The 23,279-nt window shown below is 47.3% G+C and overlaps 1 protein-coding gene across 1 annotated transcript in view; it reads right to left on the reverse strand.

The window, feature by feature from the left end:
- Positions 1-3,462: 3,462 nt before the first annotated feature.
- Positions 3,463-23,279, reverse strand: part of Adap2 (ArfGAP with dual PH domains 2) — a 28,894-nt gene continuing 9,077 nt past the window's right edge. Inside the window, exons 6-11 of the mRNA XM_041664629.1 lie at positions 16,249-16,395; positions 12,895-12,978; positions 8,823-8,885; positions 6,930-7,007; positions 5,834-6,062; positions 3,463-4,505 (exon numbers count right to left, since the gene is read on the reverse strand). Coding sequence (XP_041520563.1) covers positions 4,471-4,505; positions 5,834-6,062; positions 6,930-7,007; positions 8,823-8,885; positions 12,895-12,978; positions 16,249-16,395 — 636 coding nt within the window. The 3' untranslated portion in view covers positions 3,463-4,470. The remainder of the gene's footprint in view (positions 4,506-5,833; positions 6,063-6,929; positions 7,008-8,822; positions 8,886-12,894; positions 12,979-16,248; positions 16,396-23,279) is intronic.

The following is a 23,279-nucleotide window of genomic DNA, read 5'->3' on the forward strand; positions in this document are numbered from 1 at the left end:
TCACTTCTCCAGCAGGCACTGCAGCCAATAAAGTCAAAGAATTTTAGTAGCTAGACAGGACCCACCTCCCCAGCGAGCTTCGTTCTGGAAAGAGACATCCAGAATTTGTATTGCTGCTTCTTTGGGGAATTCAGGGAAGTCCAGTAGATTCAGAGACTCACGAGACCTGAAGGTACACGTCTGTAATCCCAGCACTCAGGAGACAGACAGGCAGATCTCTGTAAATTTGACGACAGCCTGCCTTTGAGCATTCTCTTTCCTCAACTTTAGTTATTTTCCTCACCCCTTCCCTTTGATTAGCCTCTACACAGTTTGGACATTTTCAGCTTTAACGTCACTTTCTCGCCCCCTACGCTCCTGTTGGCTGGTTGCCACACACCCATCGCCACTTGCTGCCCCCTGCAGGCTGCTATGTGCAACAGCAGGGACCACCTGCTCTCACCGGCTTAGTAAGTGGGGCTCAGCCCAGCACTTGGCAAGTGATGAAATGCAGGTAACTTACATTGAATTTCGACAATCAGTGTAGATTCCTCTTATTCTTTCTTAAAAATAAGGTCAAAACTAATTTTTAAACATGTGTGCGCCCATGAAGGCCAGAGGGGATGATTCCTCCTGGAGCTGAAGTCACAGGTACTTGCAAGCTGTCTGATGTGGTTGCTGGGAATTCAAATCCTCTGGGAGAACAGAAAGTGCTCTTAACTGCTGAGCCATCCAACTTCCCCGACTTCCTCATTTTAAATATAGAAAGTAAGGCAAGTAGTGAAGGGACTTTTCTTGTGTTCTCAAGCGAAAGACAGAACTGGACCCAGATAACTCCCCAGCCTGCTTTCTTTCCCCAAAGCGCTGTGATAATGAAGATGGCATCATTTTCTCATTATCTGTGTTTCTATCTCTTCTCAAGTGTGCACAAAAATGAAATTCTCTGAGGAACTTTTTAAAATCTATATTTTAGCCGGTAGTCCTTTAATCCCAGCACTGGCAAGCGGATCGCTGAGTTCGAAGAGGCCAGCCTGATCTAAAGAGGGAGTTCCAGGACAGCCAGGGCTATACAGAGAAACTCTGTTTTGAAAAACCAAAAATAAAAAAAAATCTTTTAAAAAGATTTATTTTTGTTGTATGTGTATATATTTGATCTGCATGTATGTAAGCGCGCCTTGTACATACAGTGCCTAAGGCGGCCAGCAGAGGGCGATGGATCCCAAGGAACTGGAGTTACGGTTGTGAGCCTCTATGTGGGCGCTAGGAACTACAGTCCTCTGTGCTCTTAAACACTGAGCCGTCTCTCCAACCCTCTTGGGGAAAACTAATTATTATTTTGCTTATTTAAGTGCTAATGATGGAAGTATTCGAAGCATAGTGGAGGTGGGGGTGGGGGAGGGGGCTAAAACTAAAAGGAGAAATTCCCACACTTTAACGACCAGATCCTGACTGCTTGGAGCCTGTCCCTGTCCCCAATGACTTGCAATTCCTTATACAAACATTTAGAGCTTAACTCTAATGACCCGTGAATAGCCAGTCTCAAGAAGCTCCACAGCCACAGCGCTGTAAATGGACTAGTTATCAAGATGGAGAGAGAGATGTCATTTATCCGCCCAGATATCCACACACAACCAGCACAGGAGAGGTGATCAAGGAACGCCCTTTCCTTGGGCAGCAGAGGACTCCTCTCTGAGAGTTCTCCAAGTCTTTGTCTCTCTGGCAGCATTTTATTTAATCTTTTTTTTTAAAGATTTATTTATTTATTTATGTATACAACATTCTGCCTCCAGGTATGCCCACACGCTAAAAATGGGCACCAGATCTCATTACAAGCCGGGCGGTGGTGGCGCACGCCTTTAATCCCAGCACTTGGGAGGCAGAGGCAGGCGGATCTATGTGAGTTCGAGGCCAGCCTGGTCTACAAGAGCTAGTTCCAGAACAGGAACCATAAAAGCTACGGAGAAACCCTGTCTCGGGGGGAAAAAAAAAACAAAAACAAAAAACAGATCTTATGGGCTGGAGAGATGGCTCAGTGGTTAAGAGCATTGCCTGCTCTTCCAAAGGTCCTGAGTTCAATTCCCAGCAACCACATGGTGGCTCACAACCATCTGGAATGAGGTCTGGTGCCCTCTTCTGGCCTGTAGACATACACACAGACAGAATATTATATACATAATAAATAAATAAATATTTAAAAAAAAAAAAAAACAGATCTTATTACAGATGGTTGTGAGCCACCATGTAGTTGCTGGGAGTTGAACTCAGGACCTCTGGAAGAGCAGCCAGTACTCTTAACCACTGAGCCATCCCTCCAGCCCCTATTTAATCTTTTTCTATCTGTTCTAGTTTGGTAAATAATTTTGGTCACCACTGTTCCTGGCACAACACAAGCACACGTTCTACCACTGAGCTGTCTCTCCAGCCCCTTCTAGGAAATCTGAGACACTCTCTCATCAGGTTGCCTAGGACGCTCCCAGACCCTCTGGCTCCAGCGGTCCTGCCGAAACCCCTGTCTACGTGATCTGAAGATGTACCTACCACGCCCGGCTCCATGGATATTGGATTCCGGAAGGAAAACCTTTGCTTTTCAAGAGTGACAACTGGGCGATTTATCAACTTTTTAATATGAAAATTCAAATCTATAAAAAATGATCACAAGTAAGAAAATAAATGCTCATCTACACTTCGCCTGGATTCATCAGTGCTGTGCTCTGTGCAGACAGACATAGATATGTACACATGTGCATGCTATTTGTGTGCATGTCGACATATACTGATCCTTTTTTAGCTGAACCATTTAAAAGTTGGCTGCAGACATCATTTCCATTTTACTTCAGCGCGCATCCCCTGAGAACAGGAACACTTTATACACACACGTATCACAATTTTACAATACTGTTAGCTGATCGACATCCAGATCCTAATTGCTCCGACATCAATTATGTCCTTTACAGTGGATTTTAAAAAATCATTTTGTTTTATTTCATGTGTATGGTGTGAGGGTATCAGATCCCCTGGAACTGGAATTACAGTTGTAAGTTACCAAGAAGGTGCTGGGAATTGAGCCTGGGTCCTCTGGAAGAGCAGTCAGTGCTCTTAATTGCTGAGCCACCTCTCCAACTCCAATGCCTCTCTTTTTAAAATTATTTTTATGATTTTTATGTACACTGCTGCTTTGCCTGAATGTATGTCTGTGCGAGGGTGTCAGATCTTAGAGTTACAAACAGGTGTGAGCTGCCATGTGGGTGCTGGGACTTGAACCCAGGTTCTCTGGAAGAGCACTCAGTGCTCTTAATCATGAGCCATCTCTCCAGCCTGGGCTTCTCTTATTTTCCCAACTGTATTTGGTTACCATGTTTTGGTATTGGCTTTTGGGAGGTTTTGTTTGTTTGTTTGTTTGTTTGTTTATTATGTATACTGTTCTGCCTGCGTGTATGCCTGCAGGCCAGAAGAGGGCACCAGATCCCATTACAGATGGTTGTGAGCTACCATGTGGTTGTGGGAATTGAACTCAGGACCTTGGGAAGAGCAGCAAGTGCTCTTAACTGCTGAGCCACCGCTCCAGCCCTAATTTGTGGTTTTTGTTTGTTCTCCTTTGAATCAGGGTCTCATTAGCTTTGAGCTCTCTATGGATAATAGCAGAACCTCTGATCCTCTGGCCTCCAGTTCCCCAATGCAAAAATTATAGGTACCACTAGCCCTGTCTTTAGTCTGTCTGTCTTTCTTCCCCTCCCCTCTGTTTTGTGAAACAAGTTCTCTCTATATAACTCTGGCTGTCCTGGAACTTGATATATAGACCAGGCTGCTCTTGAACAACAGAGATTTACCTCTCTCTGCCTGCTGAGTGCAAGGGCCTAAAGGCATGTATTGCCATGTATGGCCAATTTTATCTTTTAATATTGATATTTGAAAAGTCCAGGCTAGTTGTATATCAACATGTAAGTAATATTGAAAGATCTTATTATTTCTTCATAGTTAGGTTCAGATTAAACATTTACATTTTTTTTCTACTTGCATAATCTTGATGCTGAGGGTGTTTTTTATATTGCAATGTTTCTACTCCCTCTCTGTAGATTTTGTTGTTGTTTGCTTGTTTTTGTCTTTGTTTTTCGAAACAAGGTCTTGCTATGCAGCTCAGGCTGCACTTGAACTCCCTGTATGGTCCAAGCTGGCATCAAACTCATGGCACTCCTGCCTCTCCACAGGCATGCATCACTACACCCTGCTCTCGGTGCAAATATGAGAAAGCCTTCAGGTCTTCTAAGCTTGGAGAGCTACATTCTTCTCAGTACCAGCTCCCCAAGACTGGGAAATGTTTGCTGGAAGGATCCTGGGAGCCACAAGATAAACCACACCCTCGATCTTGACAGAGTTCACTGACAGGAGCAGCAGCTGCTGGTCTTGGGGCTTCCTTCTGGACAACCAGGGCAGAGGTGAACACTTCTCGGGGATTTCAGGTGCTCGGTGGCCAGCCGACTCTTCCGAGATGGGTCACCTGAGGCCACAGGCACTCTCTGCTGATGTGGCTGAAGGGAAGCAGGAAGGTGGGTAAGGAGGCGGTGCTAGTGAGGTCCTGCAGCAAGGAAGGCATAGCCAGGGGGACAAAGGTGCCATGACAGAGGGATCAGAGCAACACTGAGAGCAAAGAGAAACTTTACATGAGAATAAACAGGAAAAAGAGACTGAAGGACATAGACAGGAGGCAGACACATAGAGAAAAGGGAAGAGGGAAGCAGGGCAGAGACCCAGAGCGTCGGGCGCAGAGAGGACAGAGTGCAAGGTTGAAGTGTGTCCTCAGTTACCTCCTGTGTCCTTGGCTTCGGGAACTGGACAGTGAGTGAAGACAGTTGTGGGTTGGGTGTTTGTTTTGGTTTTGGTTTTTTGAGACAGGGTTTCACTGTGTAACCCTGGCTGTCCTGGAACCCAGTGTGTAGCCTAGGCTGGCTTTGAACTCACAGAATTCTACCTGCCTCTACCTCCCAAGTGCTGGGATTAAAGGCAGCACTAGCTACCCACCATACAAGGATGTGACAGTTTAATTTTTATGTATGAGTGCCCTGCATGAATACCTGCATGCCTGAAGGGGGCACCAGATCCCATTATAGAAGGTTGTGAGTCACCATGTAGTTGCTGGGAATTGAACTGGAGGACCAGCCAGTGTTCTTAACTGCTGAGCCATCTCTCCAGTCTGACAGTTGTGTTTATACTGGTGAGTCTAGGAAGGCACAAGAGCTTCCCCCTGGGACTGTTGGGGTCACCTGTTCAGTCTGTACTTTTCCAAACAGAGAACTTTTTCCTTTCTGCTCCAGAAGCTCGGCTCTGGGCCAGATGCTTCCTCCTGAACTCAGCACATCTCTGCTTTTCATGGGGTTGTCAACAAAGGGGAACAGTCTCCTTGTGACACATGCGGGGTGAAAAGAAGGAGCAGGGGACGGAGACAGCAGAATAAAGGCTTGAGGACAGGGAGAACACTAAAAATAGCCTTCCTTCTGCGTGGGGAGGAATCCAGAATCCTGGGAGGGTGGCTGGCAGGGACACCTCTGCTAAGGGTACCAGGCCAGCACATATGAGAAAAAGGACAACAGTGTGGGGAATTTGAGAGCTTGGTATTGCCAGCCTCCACAGTTCTGCTGGGGCCAGACTCCACCTGAAGCTCATGAGGACAGTTGCATAGAGGAACTTGGTGCAGAGGGGACTTTCTGGCAAGAATGTGCAATGCGTGTGCTTTTCTCTGGCAGGAAGTAAGGGCAACTCCAAACGCTGAGTCAGGCCCTTCCGGGACCACAGTGACAGAGCCCTTTTCTGCCCTCAACCAAAGGAACCCCCAAGCACCCCCCTCCCGCCTGCTTCTTACTGAGGAGGTGGAGGGGCGACCGGGGACTGGACAGGACATCCTGCAGACTCTCCAGCCATTCTTGCTGTTCCTTCTCACTGGGGCAGGTGAAGATGAACTTCCGCTCTGGAGTGATGACAGTGAGTCCAACCTTCCAGCGATTCCCTCGGATGCCCCTGGGCAGGTCTTCGCATACTTCATACCCCTGCTCATTGCTTCCCAGGAAAACCTGGCCCTGCTCGAAAGCATCCTGAAAATGGAAGGCACGTGGTTATCCAGCCCTGCCAGGCCCAAGGTCAAGCTCGGTAAAGAGCCGTGTGCACGCCATTGCCAGATGTGACATCAAATTAAAACCTCAAGGATATTGCATACTAGTCTGCTGAAAACACTAACACGCAGAGACTAGACCAGGCACTGGGGACTCAAAGGCTGGATTCTTGCTTTGCTTTAGGCACTGGGGATTGAGCAGAGTCTCAAACATAATAGGCAAGTCCTCTACTGCTGGGCTTAATCCCCGCCCTCTATCTCTTTTTAATTTTTAATTTTGAGTCTCTCTAAGTTACACAGGTTGGCCTTGAATTTATTCTGAAGCCCAGGAAGTCTTTGAATTTGCAATCCAACTGTCTCAGCCTCCCCTGTGGCTGAGATTACAGGATGGTGCCCCAGCCCCAGCTCAAGTGGTTTACATGTTAGCAACTTGTATACTTATCACGGCCCCTTCTGAGCAAGGCATTCATGGTAAGACAATATTTTGGTCAGAAGGGAAATGCAGCATGGCAACCTAAGTGCATACCCTGCCCAGGGCATGGCTCTACACTGGCAGGGCTGAGACTAGACCCCAGACTCCAGGCAAACTGGTTCCTGAGCCCACAAGCCTAACCGCTCTACTCCAGACCTCCTGGTTACAAGGGAGTGCTTGGTTCCACCTTACCTTAAGAGCAGCTGCCAGCACTGGGGATCCTGAACAGAGCTGAGTGAGAATCTGGGGTACAGGCTTTCCTGTTACAGGTTCCCCTGTCCTGGGATTCTGAGAGCTGGCCTTTCTGTATATTCTGAAATCAGCACAAGCCCCTCTGACTGGGGATATGCTAAGGAGGAAATTGGGGATGGCTCTTACCAGAGGGTTCTTATAATACAGCAGCCTCCTCTCCAAGGGATCCAGAGCAAACCATCTTTTCTTGAAGGGTTCTCTGTGCTGCAAAAGGAGGAACCTCTTTACCAGACTTGGCTAAGCCAGGCACAGAGGTCAGGGCCAGCTCAGAGAAGAGGTCATTGCACTGGTTCTCCAGCCTGATTTCTGCAACCAGACACTGGGAGTGTCTCCCTGGCGCCAGTTCCTAGGCATGCATACCCTCCCCAGTTTTAGAGCAGGGCTGAGATTGGAGTCCAGCCAAATTGGTTCTAGGGTCCACGCGTCTGAACACCTCCTCAGACTCTGGGTTGTTTGTTTGTTTGTTTTGAGACAGGGTCTCACTGTGTAGTGCTGGCTGGTCTGGAACTTGCAGGGATTCCCCCAACTTCTGCCTCACGATGCTGGAATGAAAGGAGCCAGCACCTGCTCAGACTCTTGAGGGCTCAGCCCAGCCCCTCTCTGCCCTCACCTCTTTTCTCCCCCTTGCTTTGTTCCATACTGCTAGGTGCTGCCTAGGAGTGAAGGGGTACTTCCCTCTTTCTCGGACTGTGACAAAGAAGTCTCAGAAAAAGGAAGCTAGGGAAGTCAGAAGTGGCTCCGACTCACAAAGTTGAAAGTGCAATCTAGGTCAGGGGAGAGAAAGGCCTGAGGCGAAAGCCTGTGTGCCTGGTTTCTGAGGGAAGGAGCCTGTACACCAACCGCCATTCGACCACATTTTCAACTCCTGAGGATTTCTTTCTTTCTTTCTTTCTCTTTCTTCTTTTTTCTTTTTTTTCTTTTCTTTCTTTTTTTTTTTGAGACAAGGTTTCTCTGTATTGTCTTATTGTCTTGACTGTCTTGGACCTCATTCTGTAGATCAGGCTGGCCTTGAACTCAGAGATCCACCTGCCTTGCTGGGATTACAGGCACCACCTGGCTCCTAAGGTTTTCTTTTACACTGTCCCCCAACACCTTTCAGGGTCCTCCTAACAGTCATCCTGTAACACATTATGATTGTATTTTTTTTTAAGATTTATTTATTTATTATGTATACAACATTCTGCCTCCATGTATGCCCACACGCCAGAGGAGGGCACCAGATCTCAGTACAGATGGTTGTGAGCCACCATGTGGTTGCTGGGAATTGAACTCAGGACCTCTGAAGAGCAGGTGGTGCCATCTCTCCAGCTCCTTATGATTGTATTTTTACACTGAACCCGACCTTCCACATGCTAAGCAAGCCCTTTACCTTGAGCTACACACCTCACCCCCACCTCACCTTATTATTTTTTTTATTTTGAGATGGGAGGGGGTGCTCACTAAATGGTGCAGACTGACTTTGAGTTTGTTATGTAGGCCAGGCTAGCTTGCATTCTTCTGCCTCAGCCTAAGAATCTGGGTTTGTACAACCCTTCTCTGGCTCACAGGAAACCCCAGGCTCCTCCCCTCAGGGGCAGCTCCTCTTCCTCCTTAGATAGGAGAGATAATAGCGAAAGCACAGGCCCTGGTGAGGGGGAGGAGACAGGATACAGGGTCAAGTTTTTTTTCAGGCTGTCTCCCTTGCTCTGTCTTGGTGGACGCCTAGCACTTAGAGCTGTCTCTCTAGGGGATTCCTACTCAGCACTGCTTTCCCAGGGTTAGCTGAAGTCTAGTGGTCACAGAGGAAAGACACTGATGAAGACGATAAAGTGGTACCCGAGGGGAAGAAATTGCGGGAGCAATGCGGGCTTCACACAGCAGCCAACTCCTGGTCCCTACTCCATCCCTCAGTACAGAGACCCACAGATACTGGCATTCTTCCTCTTCCTCTCTATTCAGCCCTCCTTCCGCTCCCATCCATGCTTTTCTGCTTTATTGGTGGTTGGGATAGGACCACGTTAAATAATCCAGAAAATTTACCTTTGGACCGGTCTTCTCCATGAAGCCTTGTTTGAGGTAGTTCCTGGTAATGAGAGGCACGAGCTGCAAGGAGAGGCAAGGTTGACTCCCTAGTCAGAGCCAGGAGAAGTGTGGAGTGGAGAAGGGAGCGTCCTCATGGCTGATGGATCATATTTGGAGTGTGTGCTGGGTGTAATGCAAATAGCTCAACAAAGCCAGTGCACGAGCCCTGATTCATCTGTAGTTTTCCAGCATGGTGCAGTCGTGACTTAAATACTTCATTCATCCCAGATTATAGATGCAGGCAAGGCTGTCAAGAGACTCACTTGTCGACAGGCATGGTGGCGAATGCCTTTGACACTAGGACTTGGGAGGCAGAGAGGCAGGCAGATCTTTGAGTTTGAGGCCAGCCTCATCTACAGAGTGAGTTCCAAGATAGCCAGGGCTACATAGAAAAACCTTATCTCAAACAACCAAACAGAAGAAGAGCAGAAGGAAGGAAAACCCACCTGCCTGCTGTAGCAGGTTCAGGGTACAATCCCTGACCCCCCCTGGGTAGTAGGAGCAGGAGGAGGGAATCCCTACCTATCTGTAGCAGGCTCTGGGTCCAATCCCTGATTCCCCTGGGTGGTAGATTTTATCAGCCTCACCAAACTCACTAAGAAACTAGGCCATAGAGATGTGAGTGGAGACTTTGCAGAAGTCACGTGACTGCTAACATACAGAGGTGGGATTCACACTCAGGGTTGGCAGGCAGCAGGCCTGTGTATCATCACACAATGCTGCCGAAATGTAAGGATAGCAGAGCCCTTTGACCAGACGCCCCACCGTGCCAGCTGAGACCTGGTCACAGAATGTGACACAGGCCAAGAAGAGGTGATGCCAGGGTGGACAAATAGAGAAAACTCTGGATTGGGCATTAGGAGACCAGAATGTTAGCACCATAGCCTTGACCAGCTGCTACTTGGTAAGGCTCTGTCTCCATTTCCTGATCTCCACCAGCCCTCACAGCCCGCTTTCCTATGCTCAGAGAAGTTCCCAGAGATTGACCATGTCTTCCTGTGCTTCCTAGAAGTAGGGAAAGGAGAACCAGACAAATCTAGGACTTCAAATGGCAACCTAGATGCCCAGAACAGCAGCAGGATCCCTGGAGTTGCAGGGGCAAAGCTGAGGAAGCAAGAGAGAAGTTGCAGCCCACAATGAAAATCTACACTAGAGGGGCTGGAGAGATGGCTCAACGGTTAAGAGCATTGCCTGCTCTTCCAAAGGTCCTGAGTTCAATTCCCAGCAACCACATGGTGGCTCACAACCATTTGTAATGAGGTCTGGTGCCCTCTTCTGGCCTTCAGGCATACACGCAGAAAGAATACTGTATACATAATAAATAAAAAAATAAATAAATATTTTTTTAAAAAAGAAAATCTACACTAGACTATTCCATTTCTCCTCAGACATAGTCTATAGGATTTATTCTCAAGCCCCCCCACCCCCTGTGTTCTGTATTCTGAATATGAGCCAGCTCAGGGCTAGTCTAGGCCGAGGGGAGCAAGAGAAACAAGGTAAGCCACGTGTTGGCTGGAGTTCCCTTCAGGACTCTTTCCTGTACTTCTGACACTGGCTCAGTCTGTTTTCACGATAGCCTGGAAGGTGGCATGGGGCCATGGTGACATGACGGATGGGCACCCCGAAGCTTAGGGGTGATGTCACTTGCTGGGCAGCACACTGGGCTCTCTGACTCCAGGGACATTTTGTGTACTTTTATCATTTCCTCCCTCTGTTCCTCCTTTCTTCCCTTCTCCCGCCCCCGACACGTTTCCTGTGTATCCCAAGCTGGCCTGACTGTGAGCTCACTATGTGGCCCAGGCTGGCCTCAAACCTTCAACAACCCTCCCACCTCAGCCTCCAGAGTGATGGGATTATAGGCCACCAAGCCTAGCTTTTCTCCCTTGTACTGAGAATGGGACTCGGGTTCTAACACAAACTAGACAAGCGCTTTACTATTGACCCACACAGCATTTCAGATGAAACCATTACAACCCTGCAAAAAACATTGGTTTCCAGCACCAAATTCTTATGCCACCCCTAAACATAGGGAAGACAAGAAAGAGGGGCAGGCAGGGCAGGGACGGTGGTAAAGGCTGATGAAGGGAACATGGAGGACACTGGTCAAAGACTAACTTCTTCCACACAAGTTAGCAAACATGGGAAGCCAGGCTGGATTAAACAAGGCTGAGCACTTGCTCCATCCCCTCTCCTCTGCTGGGTCAGCTGCGGTCAGCACTCTCAGGACTCATTGAGCCAGCAGCAGCCAGCTGGGGAGCGGGGAGCTGACTAAGCATAGTGATTTCAGCTTTGAGCCCTGACCCCTAGCCTTGCTGAAACTGTGTCTAGGGAACTTCTCAATGGGTACATCACTAGGCCTGAAGTCGACCCTATCCCGGGAACTCAGTTCCCTGTAAACCCTGGGAATTGAGGAACATTTAGACTTTAATGAAGGCCTAACAAATGAGACTAAGAAACTACAGGATCAGGCTGAGGAGATGGTCCCGGGAGTAAAATGCTTGCCGTGCAAGCCTGGGGACCCAACTTTGAGCAACAGCATCCATCAAAAAATCTGAGCATTGTTGTGAGTGTGGTAATCTCAGCACTGGGGGGACACAGATAGGAGGGTCCTTTGGTCTCTCTGGCCAGCCAGCCTAGCCTGATGGGAGAGCCCAAGCCAATGAAGAGAGATTGTCTCAAGAAAATAAAGGTGGGTGGGCAGCTAAGGAGTGACACATGAGGCTGACTTCCGGCTTACACACACACACACACACACACACACACAAAACCCCAGGATTAAGGCTGATAAGATGGCTTAGTGCACACACAGAATAAATAAACATATGTCAAAACTTAAAAAAGAAAGAAAGGAAAGGAAAAAACCCAAGGAAAAGGAAGTTCAGGATTTCAGGTGTGGCGAGTGGACCTGGTAGAGGTTAGGAGTTCAAGGTCATTCTTAGTTCTGGGCCAGCCTGGATTGTAGAAGATTCTGTCAAAAAGACAGACAGTCAGATCCAAGGATCAGCATGGTACCTTTGTCCCTATCACTTAAACAACAATCTTTTTAATTGGAAGCTTAAACATCCTCAAGGCTGGCATAGTAGTAGTGAACACCTTTGATCCCAGCACTCAGGAGGCAGAGGCAGGTAGATCTCTGTGAGTTCTAGGCCAGCCTGGTCTACAGAGTGAGTTCTAGGCCAGCCTGGGCTACACTGAGACTGTCTTAAATAAACAACACTATCAAAAAAAAAAAAACAAAAAGCAATCCCACATCCTCAGTCACAGAACTTCATAAGTAGAGGGAACCTCAAGGAGACATGGGCCAATTACCATCTTTCTGAAAGAAAGGCCTGTGACCTCTAAGGGTCACATAGCATGTCAGAGACAGAGCATCCATGAGAGCCTAGGCCTACTGACTTAAAACATCATCCTCTGCCCATGTCATTCCAGCTTCTCCATCAGGAAATAGACAGAGGTCCCACTTGTCTAGGGACAATCAAAATCAACTTCTCAGCTTACTGCTACCTTTGCCAGCACAGGCAGATATAATCCTGTGATAAGGAAGGCCCCAATCTTTCCAAGGACAGGGCATCACAACACACAGCAGGGATAGCCAGGGAAGGGCCTGGTCCATTACTCATGTAACAGGAATGATCACCCAGCCCATTGCCTGTTCTAAGTAATTACTGTCTAGCAAGAGCTATGAGCTGAAATGGGTCAAAAGCACTTTGTCTACAGTATGTAGGGCTCACCTGCACATTGTAGCGGGAGGGTCTCCCTGGGCTTTATAAATAACCCTAGTCTAGCCTCCAAGTATCTAGGGGTCTGGAGACAGGAAGAAAAAAAGGGAAGGGATGAGAGACTCAGAAGCCAAGCCCATTAATCCCAGCACTCGGGAGGCAGAGGCAGGCGGATCTCTGTGAGTTCGAGACCAGCCTGGTCTACAAGAGCTAGTTCCAGGACAGGCTCCAAAGCCACAGAGAAACCCTGTCTCGAAAAAAACCCAAAAAAAAAAAAAAAAAAAAAGAAGCCAAGCCCACATTTAGCTCACCTCAGACTCCGGGAGATCAGGAAAGGCCAATTTTAGGTATTGCAGGCGGGCCGCACGGAGAGCGTTGAACCAATCCACTATCTCCTGCCAGGGAAAATCCAAAGTACACACAGTGGTGAGATGGGTGGATGTGGGAGGACCCTGGTGGCAGGGAGGGCCAGAGGCAACATGGCTACAGCACACGCATGTGCATTCAGCCAACATATGCATCACACAGTCCCATTTAGAGACATCTGGAGAGGACAGTGTCAGAGCCCAGGGGGCTGCCCTGAGCTAGTCGGAAGTCACCAACAGGAAAAGCTCCCAGCCACGGAAAAAGACCAGTGTGACCTGCAAACATGGCTTAGTATACTTCCCAACATTTCTGAGAATCACCTGGATTCCTATTAGGAGACTCATTGGTGTGGAGTGGGCCTGAGACTACATCCCTTCACCCTAAGACTCTCGGTGCTGTGGGGACACACATACTTCTTTGGTCTTTGGGTGTGTGGGGGTTACATATAGAGACATTCCTCCATCAGAGAGACTCAGGACCTGGGATGCACACAGGCCACAACTAGATGATCTTTTGTATTGCCACAGTGAGAGAATACATCCCTCATGACCGTGGGGCAGCATCATCTCACCTGGAGATGGTCCATGGCTTTCTCAGCTGCTCTCTGATCAGACATCCTTCTCCTTTCTTCATTCACTTTACGGGTATGTGTGAGGGCCTACGTGTACGCATGTGCCCCCAAGAGTGTGTGTGCTGCCTGCAGAGGATCGAAGAGAGCCTCGGAACCCTGTGACTGTAGCCATCATGTGAGCACTGGAAACTGAACTCAGGTCCTCTGCAAGAACAGCAAGTGTTCTTAACTGCCGAGCCATCTCTCCAGCCAGACTCTGCCTCTTTTTACAGTATTTTTTTTCCTGGGTTTTCGAGACAGGGTTTCTCTGTAACTTTGAAACTAGCTCTTGTAGACCAGGCTGGCCTCGAACTCACAGAGATATGCCTGCCTCTGTCTCCTGAGTGCTGGGATTAAAGGCGTGTGCCACCACCACCCAACTCTTTTTTACATTATTTAGGCAAGCCCGCTACAGCTAATAGGTATCTTCAGAGCCCTTTTTACTTTTTTGTTTGTTTGCTTTTGTTTTTTAAATACAGTCACGTAGCCCAAGCTGGCCTCAAACAGCTAAGTAGCAGAGGTTGGCCTTTAACTGCTGATTCTCCTGCTTCTCCCTCCCAGGTACTGGGACTGCAGGTGTGCACTACCACACCTTTTATTTTATTGTTATTTTTGATACAGGCTCTTGCTGTGTAGCCCACATTTGAACCTTTTTGTGAGCCTCCTACCTCTACCTCCCAAGTACTAGCATTATTATCACCACATCCATCTTTTCTTCAGTTCTTCCTTCCTTTCTGTCTGTCTTTCTCTCCTTTTTCCCTAGAGAAATTTTCCTTTAAAATTTTTACTGAGGCTGGGCATGGTAGCACACACCTTTAATCCCAGTACTCAGCAGGCAGAGATAGGTAAATCTATATGCGCTTGAAGCCAGCCTGGTCTACATAGTGAGTTCTAGGACAGCCAGAGCTGCTACACAGTGAAACCCTGCCTAAAACAAACCAGAAGAAAACTTATACTGAGACAATTAGTAGCTTCAATACAGAGCAAGGGGCTGGAGGGCTCAGGGGTTGAGAGCACTGGCTGTTCTTGCAAAGGGTCTGGGTTGATTCTCAGGACTCACTGGCAGCTTGTAACCATCTGTAATTCGCAGTCCAGGGGATCTGATGACCTCTTTTGACCTCCACAGTCAGTACGTGCACACGGCATAGAGATAATACACACAGACAAAATACCTATGTACATAAAACAGCAAAATGAAGCACAGGGTAAGATAGTGCCAAGAATGTAATGCAATGTGTCATTTTGCACTGGAACGTCTCCAAGTATTCTAAACACTAAATCTCCTCCGACCTGAGACCTTGCAGAAGGACCCGGGTCTGCTAGTCCTAAGAGTTGCTATCAACCAAGTATCATAACTTAAAATATAAATATAAAGCTATATAAAATGTAAATATATAAACAAATATATTTTACATATTAAAATATGCATTTATATATATAAATAAAATATAAAGATGCTCAATAGTCCCTGGTGCACAGACAGTAACATGTCCTAGGTTCTGCAGTGCACCTGTCCTGCAGGCCTGCCACTCACCCCCCACACTCACATCACCTCGTGCTCCTCCTCCCTCCTGCCCTCCCCCCCCTTACCTACCACAGACCACCCACCCCATAGGTTAGCTGGAATAGATTCTCAGGCATTTCTCCTGTTCAAGTTTTTCTCCTCTGAGAACTGCCGCGCCCTGATCCTCAACTCCACACCCTACAAGCCCCACCCTGTCCTGGCTACGGCAGCTGGACTGTTATAGAGGCTGGACTGTATTTATCAGGTATGCTCTCTCCCAGGAATTTGGGATGAGGAGGCTCAAAGATTTGCTCTGATAGCTATGGTGCCGGACTGTGTGTATGCATGTCTATATACCACATACGTGCCTTGTACCCACAGAGGCCAGAAGAGGGCACTGGCTACGCTGGAACTGAAGTTATAGTCTGTTGTGAACCAGCATGTGGGTGTTGGGAACTGAACCTAGGTCCTCTCCAAAAGCAGCAAATGCCACACTGAGCCATTCTTCCAGCCCCAAGGCTCACGAGGTCTTCGGTAACATGGGTCCAGTGTGTGGCACATGGAAAAAAAAAGCCCTGGCCCAGTCTATCCACCTTTCCTCCCAAATCACAATCTCCAGCCCTACCTGGACTTGCCATTTCTTCATTTGTTCATTTGTTTGTTGTTGTTGTTGTGTGTGTGTATGTGTGTGTGTGTGGTGTGTTGCCGTTGTCTCACTAGGTAGTCCTTGCTGACATGTAAGTCATTATATAGAGCAGGCTGGCCTCAAACTCACAGAGATCCTCCTGACTTTGGGTCCTGAGTGCCGGGGCCTGGTGTGTGCCACCCACAAGCCTCAGATTTGCCATTTCTGGCCATGGTCCCCTCCGCTAACTTTTCTCTCTCTGATGACTACGCACTGCCCAGCTATTGTGCCAAATAGTACTGCTTAGGTAGCCCAGCTATGTTCCCAGTACTTGAAAGGTTCATCTCCCACATCCCTTCTGCCTTCCGAAGATCTCTGCTGCATTACAAGGTGGCACTAGACAGGGCAAGCAGCAGCAGCCGCAGCCTCAGCAGCCGCAGCAAAGATGTCTCAGGGGCAGCTGAGTGAGCACGCGATGAACTGTGCAGTGGAGGCGGGAGCAGAGCCCAAAGGATTGGGCGCCACGCCGGAGAATGCAGAAACTACTTGAGCCATCTCACCTTCCCACTGTCATGATACACAAAGAGATTCCGGGTGTGGTCCTCTTTCCTGTAGGTGATCTGCAGACCGTGGGGATGTCCTATCTTCTCTGTCTGGAAGGTGGCATTCAAGTCCTTGATGTTGATGACTGCTTTGGGGGCTTTACCCTAGAAGAGAGAAAAGCAGTTCTCAAGATACTGATGGCGATAGGTGCCTTATGCTCGACAAGCCCCCAGTACATAGCCCTGGGTTGCTCTAGCCAAAGGCACAGCTGCCCTACCAATAGCCTGTGCTCCTCCTCCTGCCCAGTCACATTGGCTCCTCTGACCCGGAGGCGTCTAGGAAGCCTGTACTGTGGACTTTCACATGTTTCAGCCACAGAAACTTTGCTGGAGGAAATCCACCACTGGCGTGAAATAAACAGGCCAGTAGAAGCAGTCGTGGGGGCTCAGAGCACCCGTGACTCACATTCTCTGCGCCTGTCCCTTGGACTCTGAAACACGGTGGAGCACTAACTGATACCAAGGGATCCTGACCAGAGACACGACGTTTCCAAGCCCCTAGACCTGCAGGAGCCACACTGAACTATCTCTCTGCGCCACAGATTGTTTAGACACAATTTCAAATTCCATCCTTAGAATTTCCTCATGGTGCCAGGCAGTGGTGGCACACACCTTTAATCCCAGCACTCGGGAGGCAGAGGCAGGAGGATCTCTGTGAATTTGAGGCCAGCCTGGTCTACAAGAGCTAGCTCCAGGCAGGCTCCAAAGTTACAGAGAAACCCTGTCTCAAAAAACAAAACAAAACAAAAATTTCCTCATGTCAAGTGCTCATGAGCCAGCTCATGAGAACCAGACAGGGCTTACACAGAATTACGTCATCACCAAGGAAAGTTCTACAAAATCTCTCTAGAGGGAAACTTTTGCTGTTGTGTGCGACTGTGGGTACACACGAGCCACAGAACATGTGTGGAGGTCAGAGGACAAGAGTCAGTTCTTCCCTCCCACCCTCTGTTCCAGGATTTGAACTCAGACTGCCAGGCATGTGGGGTACGCCCTTTCACCCACTGAGTCATCTTCATGACCTGAGCATGATGTCTGACCTACAGTTTGCATCCAAGAACTTACCACAAGGAAGTAACTGCATGACTATGCAAACATACGCTAAACGACTTTTGCTGAGATATTGCTGAGGTAGGTCGCATACATCTTTAATCCCCAAACTTGGGAGGCAGAGGCATGCAGGTCTCTGTGAGATGGAGACCAGCCTGGTCCACAAAGTGAGTTCCAAGATAGCCAGCACTGTTACACAGAGAAAGCCTGGCTAGAAAAAAATACACATAAATACGCATATTATATATGAAGGTTATTTGTGAACACATTAAAAATATAGTTATACCAATATTCATTCTTTATTTTGAGTCAATCTCTCACTATGCAGTCGTAGGTGTCTTTGAAATTACAGCGATCCCTCTGCTTCTGACTCCTGAATATTGGGATTAAAGGTGTGTGTCATCATGCCAACCTTCTTTCTAATTTCAAAAGAAATATGACATCACCAGGATGGAGTTACAGTTCAATGGTAAAGCATGTATTGCTTTGGAACAATATTTATTCTCTATAAATATGCATTACTCCCATTGGTTAATAAAAGAAGATAGGATTGAGTGGGAGAACCAGACTAGGAGGATGCTGGGAAGAAGGGTAGAGTCTGAGGAGCTGTGAGGAGACATGAGATGGGAAGTATGTTCACGAGGCAAAGGAGCCTGGGGCAGTAGATTAATGGGTGAATTTAAATTATAAGAGCTAATTAGAAACGAGCCTAAGCTATTGGTTGAGCATTTATAATTAATATTAAGTCTCTGTGTGGTTATTTGGGGAATGGCTGGTGGGACAGAAATGCCTGCCTACAATGTTTGCATGAGGTTCTGGGTTTGAGCCCTAGCAACACACACACACACACACACACACACACACACACACACACATATCCCATTACTAAAAGACAATTTCATTACCTGAAGCTTACTCCACCCTTTCTGTGTTTCCCACAGGAAGGCAGTCATAAGTTTCAAGCCTATTCTTCTGCTTCCTTTCTCATACTTGTACAAACACACACGTGTGCTCATAGGCATGTATCTATGATCAACTTATTGTCCTATGTAGGTTTTTAATTTGCTTTGTGGTACTGGGGACCAAGCACTGGACCTTGAGCTTACTAGACAAGTGCTCTACCCTAAAGGTCACCTCCAGCTCCTTTTCATCATTATTTATTTGTGTGTTCACTTATCTATTTGATTTGTAGTACTAGGGACTAATCTAGGGCTTCACTTACTCACTGAGTTCTTTGTTTCTGCTGTTGTTCTTGTTTTATGTTTTGTTTTGTTTTTTTGAGATTGAATTTCTTTGTGTAGCCCTGACTGTCTTAGAACTCACTGCATAGACCAGGCTGGCCTCAAACTCACAGAGATTCACCTGTCTCTGCTTCCTGAGTGCTGAGATTAAAGACATGTGCCACCCCTGCCTGTCCTTTTTTTCTAGAAAGATATTTTTAGGATTTACTTATATTGTTACAATTGTCAGGGTTTTTTGTTTGTTTGTTTGGTTGGTTTGGTTTTGGTTTTTTAAGACAGGGTTTCTCTGTATAGACTTCACTGTTGTGAAACTCACGTTGTAGACCAGGCTGGCCTTGAACTCAGATTCTCCTGCCTCTGCCTCCCGAGTACAAAGATTACGTGTTCACTACCACACCAAGCTGGAGCAAGCGCTCCTAACAAAGATTACGAGTGCTCACTACCACACCAAGCTGCAGCAAGCGCTCCTAACAAAGATTACGTGCTCACTACCACACCAAGCTGCAGCAAGCGCTCTTAACAAAGATTACGTGCTCACTACCACACCAAGCTGCAGCAAGCGCTCCTAACAAAGATTACGTGTTCACTACCACACCAAGCTGCAGCAAGCGCTCTTAACAAAGATTACGAGTGCTCACTACCACACCAAGCTGCAGCAAGCGCTCCTAACAAAGATTACGAGTGCTCACTACCACACCAAGCTGCAGCAAGCGCTCCTAACAAAGATTACGAGTGCTCACTACCACACCAAGCTACAGCAAGCGCTCTTAACAAAGATTACGTGTTCACTACCACACCAAGCTGCAGCAAGCACTCCTAACAAAGATTACGTGTTCACTACCACACCAAGCTGTAGTAAGCGCTCCTAACAAAGATTACGAGTGCTCACTACCACACCAAGCTGCAGCAAGCGCTCCTAACAAAGATTACGTGCTCACTACCACACCAAGCTGCAGCAAGCGCTCCTAACAAAGATTACGTGCTCACTGCCACACCAAGCTGCAGCAAGCGCTCCTAACAAAGATTACGTGCTCACTGCCACACCAAGCTGCAGCAAGCGCTCCTAACAAAGATTACGAGTGCTCACTACCACACCAAGCTGCAGCAAGCGCTCTTTCAAGCTGCAGCAAGCGCTCCTAACAAAGATTACGTGCTCACTGCCACACCGAGCTGCAGCGAGCGCTCCTAACCGTTGAGCTGTTCTCTAAAGCCTAGCCCCTCCCTTTCTGCTGTTGGATGGGAGTCTATTCTCCAGTTATGTCGTCATTTGTTTAGCTAGTTAGACATGGATGTTGATTTTGTTTTTGCTTTTTTTCCCCAGAATTTAGCTAAAATAAAGTTTCTCCCTATCCCCCCCCCCGCTTTTTTTTATATACTCCACCACCACCCAGCTAAATAAAGTTTCTATGAAAAACTTGTTTAAGAAACTTTTTGCCGGGCGGTGGTGGCGCACGCCTTTAATCCCAGCACTCGGGAGGCAGAGGCAGGCGGATCTCTGTGAGTTCGAGACCAGCCTGGTCTACAAGAGCTAAGAGCTAGTTCCAGGACAGGCTCCAAAACCACAGAGAAACCCTGTCTCGAAAAACCAAAAAAAAAAGAAAAAAAGAAAAAAAAAGAAACTTTTTATAGCCAGGCGATGGTGGCGCACGCCTTTAATCCCAGCACTCGGGAGGCAGAGGCAGGCGGATCTCTGTGAGTTCAAGACCAGCCTGGTCTATAAGAGCTAGTTCCAGGACAGGCTCCAAAGTCACAGAGAAACCCTGTCTCGAAAAACCAAAATAAATAAATAAATAAATAAATAAATAAGAAACTTTTTATAGACAGGCAGTGGTAGCACATGCCTTTGGGTGAGTCAAGGGGCAGAAGAAGGCAGATCTCTGTGAGTTTGAGGCCAGTCTGAAGTGAGTTTCAGGACAGCCAAGGCTATACAGAGAAACCCTGTCTTGGGGGGAAAGAAAGGTGGGGTGGGGCTGAAGAGATGGCTCAGCAGTTAAGAGCACTGGCTGTTCTCCAGAGGTCCTGAGTTCAAATCCCAGCACACACACGCTGGATCACTGCTGTCTATAACTGTAGTTCCCTGGGATCCAGCACTTTCAGGTGTCCAAATGTACATGCAAAAAACCCCACATATATACATAAACAAGTTGCCAGACCTTGAAACTGCAGGTCCGGTCCTCACTTCCACTGGGAGGGCTAGCACTCTGCTCCTGAAACACACTCCGTCCCAGACCGCAACACAGCAGCTCGCCTTCTACCACTGCCTGTTCCTCTAGGAAAGCCACAGAGGAAACACACAGGCTGAATGCCTCAAGTGCCGGCCAAAGAGCTCAGCCCTTCCCCATCCGCTCGCTCTCTCGCTCAGCTGCTTCTTCCCATTGACGTGTTAGCACGTTTTGTTTTTCTGTTCTCTAATCTGGAATGCCCCAGAGTTCAGTGTGGTAGCCAGCCTCCAAAGATATCCTCACCACTTCCTTCTTTCCCAGTAGGTCCCAGATGCTCTACCCATAAAGATGTAAAATTGCATCCCTTCCGTTAAGCAAAGCTGGCTGCAAGACTTGTAAGTGTTTTGCCTTCGTGCACGTATGTGTGCCACACGCACGCCTGATGCCTGCAGAGTTGAGAGGAGGGTGTGAAATCCCTTAGAACTTGAGTTGCGGGTGGTTAGGAGTCAGGATGTGGGTGCTGAGATCCACACCAGTGTCCTCTGCAAGAGCAAGGGTGCTCTTAACTGCTGAGCCATTTTGCCAGCTCTTTTTTAGACAGGGTTTTTCTATACAACCCAGGCTATACAGGAACTCACTATGTAGATCAGGCTGTCTAGGAACTCATAGAGATCCATCTACCAGCTTCTGTTTCCAGGGGGCAAAGACTAAAGGCAAACACCACCACATCCAGCAGCAATCGCTTTGGCTTAGAAGCCAGCCTCCGATGGCAGTAGTGGCGCATGCCTTTAACTCCAGCACTTGGGAGGCAAAGGCAGGCGGATCTCTGTGAATTCCAGGCCAGCTTGGTTTACAAAGTGGGTTCCAGGGCAGCCAGTGCTGTTACGTAGAGAAACCCTATCTCAAAAAAAAAAAAAAAAGCAATAAATAAATATGAAAAAAAAAAAAGAAGAAAGAAAACAGCCTTTACGCCATAAAGAAACTGAGCCAGCTGTACTAGGAAAGAGCTCGGTGACCGAGCGCTTGTCTAGAGTGCACAAATCATGAGCCCAATCCCTAACATCACAAGGGAAAAAAATAGAAGAGGAGGCAACTGTCTGGCCACAGGGGTTCTGGGTACCTGGGCAAGCGAGGGAAAGTTCTGTTTTACTTAGTCTTATAACAGTTTTTTTTTTTTTTTTGAGACAGGGTTTCTCTAAAAAACCCTGAAGCCCCTGGATGTCCCCAGTCTGGCCCCTAGCTCACACCCACCCACCTGCCACTCTGTCTAGTCTCATTTAAATGAGGAAATCACATATGTAAATATATCTCAATGAAAATTGTTTTCGGCCAGGCATAGTGATATACTCCTTTAATCCCAGGACTCAAGAAGTAAACCTCAGCGGCTCTCAATGAGCCCAAGGCTATCCTGAACTACATATCAAATTCTGGGCTGTAAGGGCTGCGTAGTGACACTCTGTCTCACACAGGAAAAAAAAAGTACAGAACAACAACAATGAAATGGACCAAGCTAAGTGATTTTAAGTGACCAGAGTGTGGTTGTTGAGTAGACTGGACTGACAGTAGCCAAGGAAACGTACGAGAATGTCCTGCTGGCCAGGGCTGAAGTCCTCTGTAAGACAAGGGACTGTTCGGTATTGGCATAAGAACAGACAGGAGGACCAATGGAACCGAATAGGAGACCCGGATATCAATCCACACATCTTCGAACACCTGATCTTTGATAAAGAAGCAAAAAATATCAAATGGAAAAAAGAAATCATATTTAACAAGTGATGCTGACATAACTGGATATTAACATGTAAAAGAATGAAAATAGACCCCTATCTATCACCATGCACAAAACTCAAGTTCAAATGGATCAAAGATCTCAACATAAAATCAGCCACACTGAACCTTATAGAAGAGAAAGTGGGAAGTACACTTGAACGCATTGGCACAGGAAACCACTTCCTAAATATAACCCCAGTAGCACAGACACTGAGAGAAACAATTAATAAATGGGACCTCCTGAAACCGAAAAGCTTCTGTAAAGCAAAGGACATGATCAACAAGACAAAACGACAGCCTACAGAATGGGAAAAGATCTTCACTAACCCCACATCAGACAGAGGTCTGATCTCTAAAATATACAAAGAACTCAAGAAATTGAACACCAAAAGATCACATAATCTAATAAAAAATGAAGATCACATAATCTAATAAAAAATGAAGTACAGACCTAAACAGAGAAATCTAAAATGCCTGAAGGACACTTAAGGAGATGTTCAACATCCTTAGTCATCAGAGAAATGCAAATCAAAACAATTCTGAGATTCCATCTTACACCTGTAAGAATGGCCAAAAACACTGATGACAACTTATGCTGTAGAGGATGTGGGGAAAAGGGAACACTTCTGCACTATTGGTGGGAATGCAAGCTGGTACAACCTCTTTGGATGTCAGTGTGGTGATTTCTCAGAAAATTAGAAAACAACCTTCCTCAAGACCCAGTAATACCACTTTTGGGTATATATCCAAAGGATGCTCAATCGTG

The sequence above is a fragment of the Microtus oregoni genome, unplaced genomic scaffold (assembly GCF_018167655.1).
Source record: "Microtus oregoni isolate MIOR12 unplaced genomic scaffold, Mior012 000015F_ref0000493, whole genome shotgun sequence".
Taxonomy (NCBI): Eukaryota; Metazoa; Chordata; class Mammalia; order Rodentia; family Cricetidae; genus Microtus; species Microtus oregoni.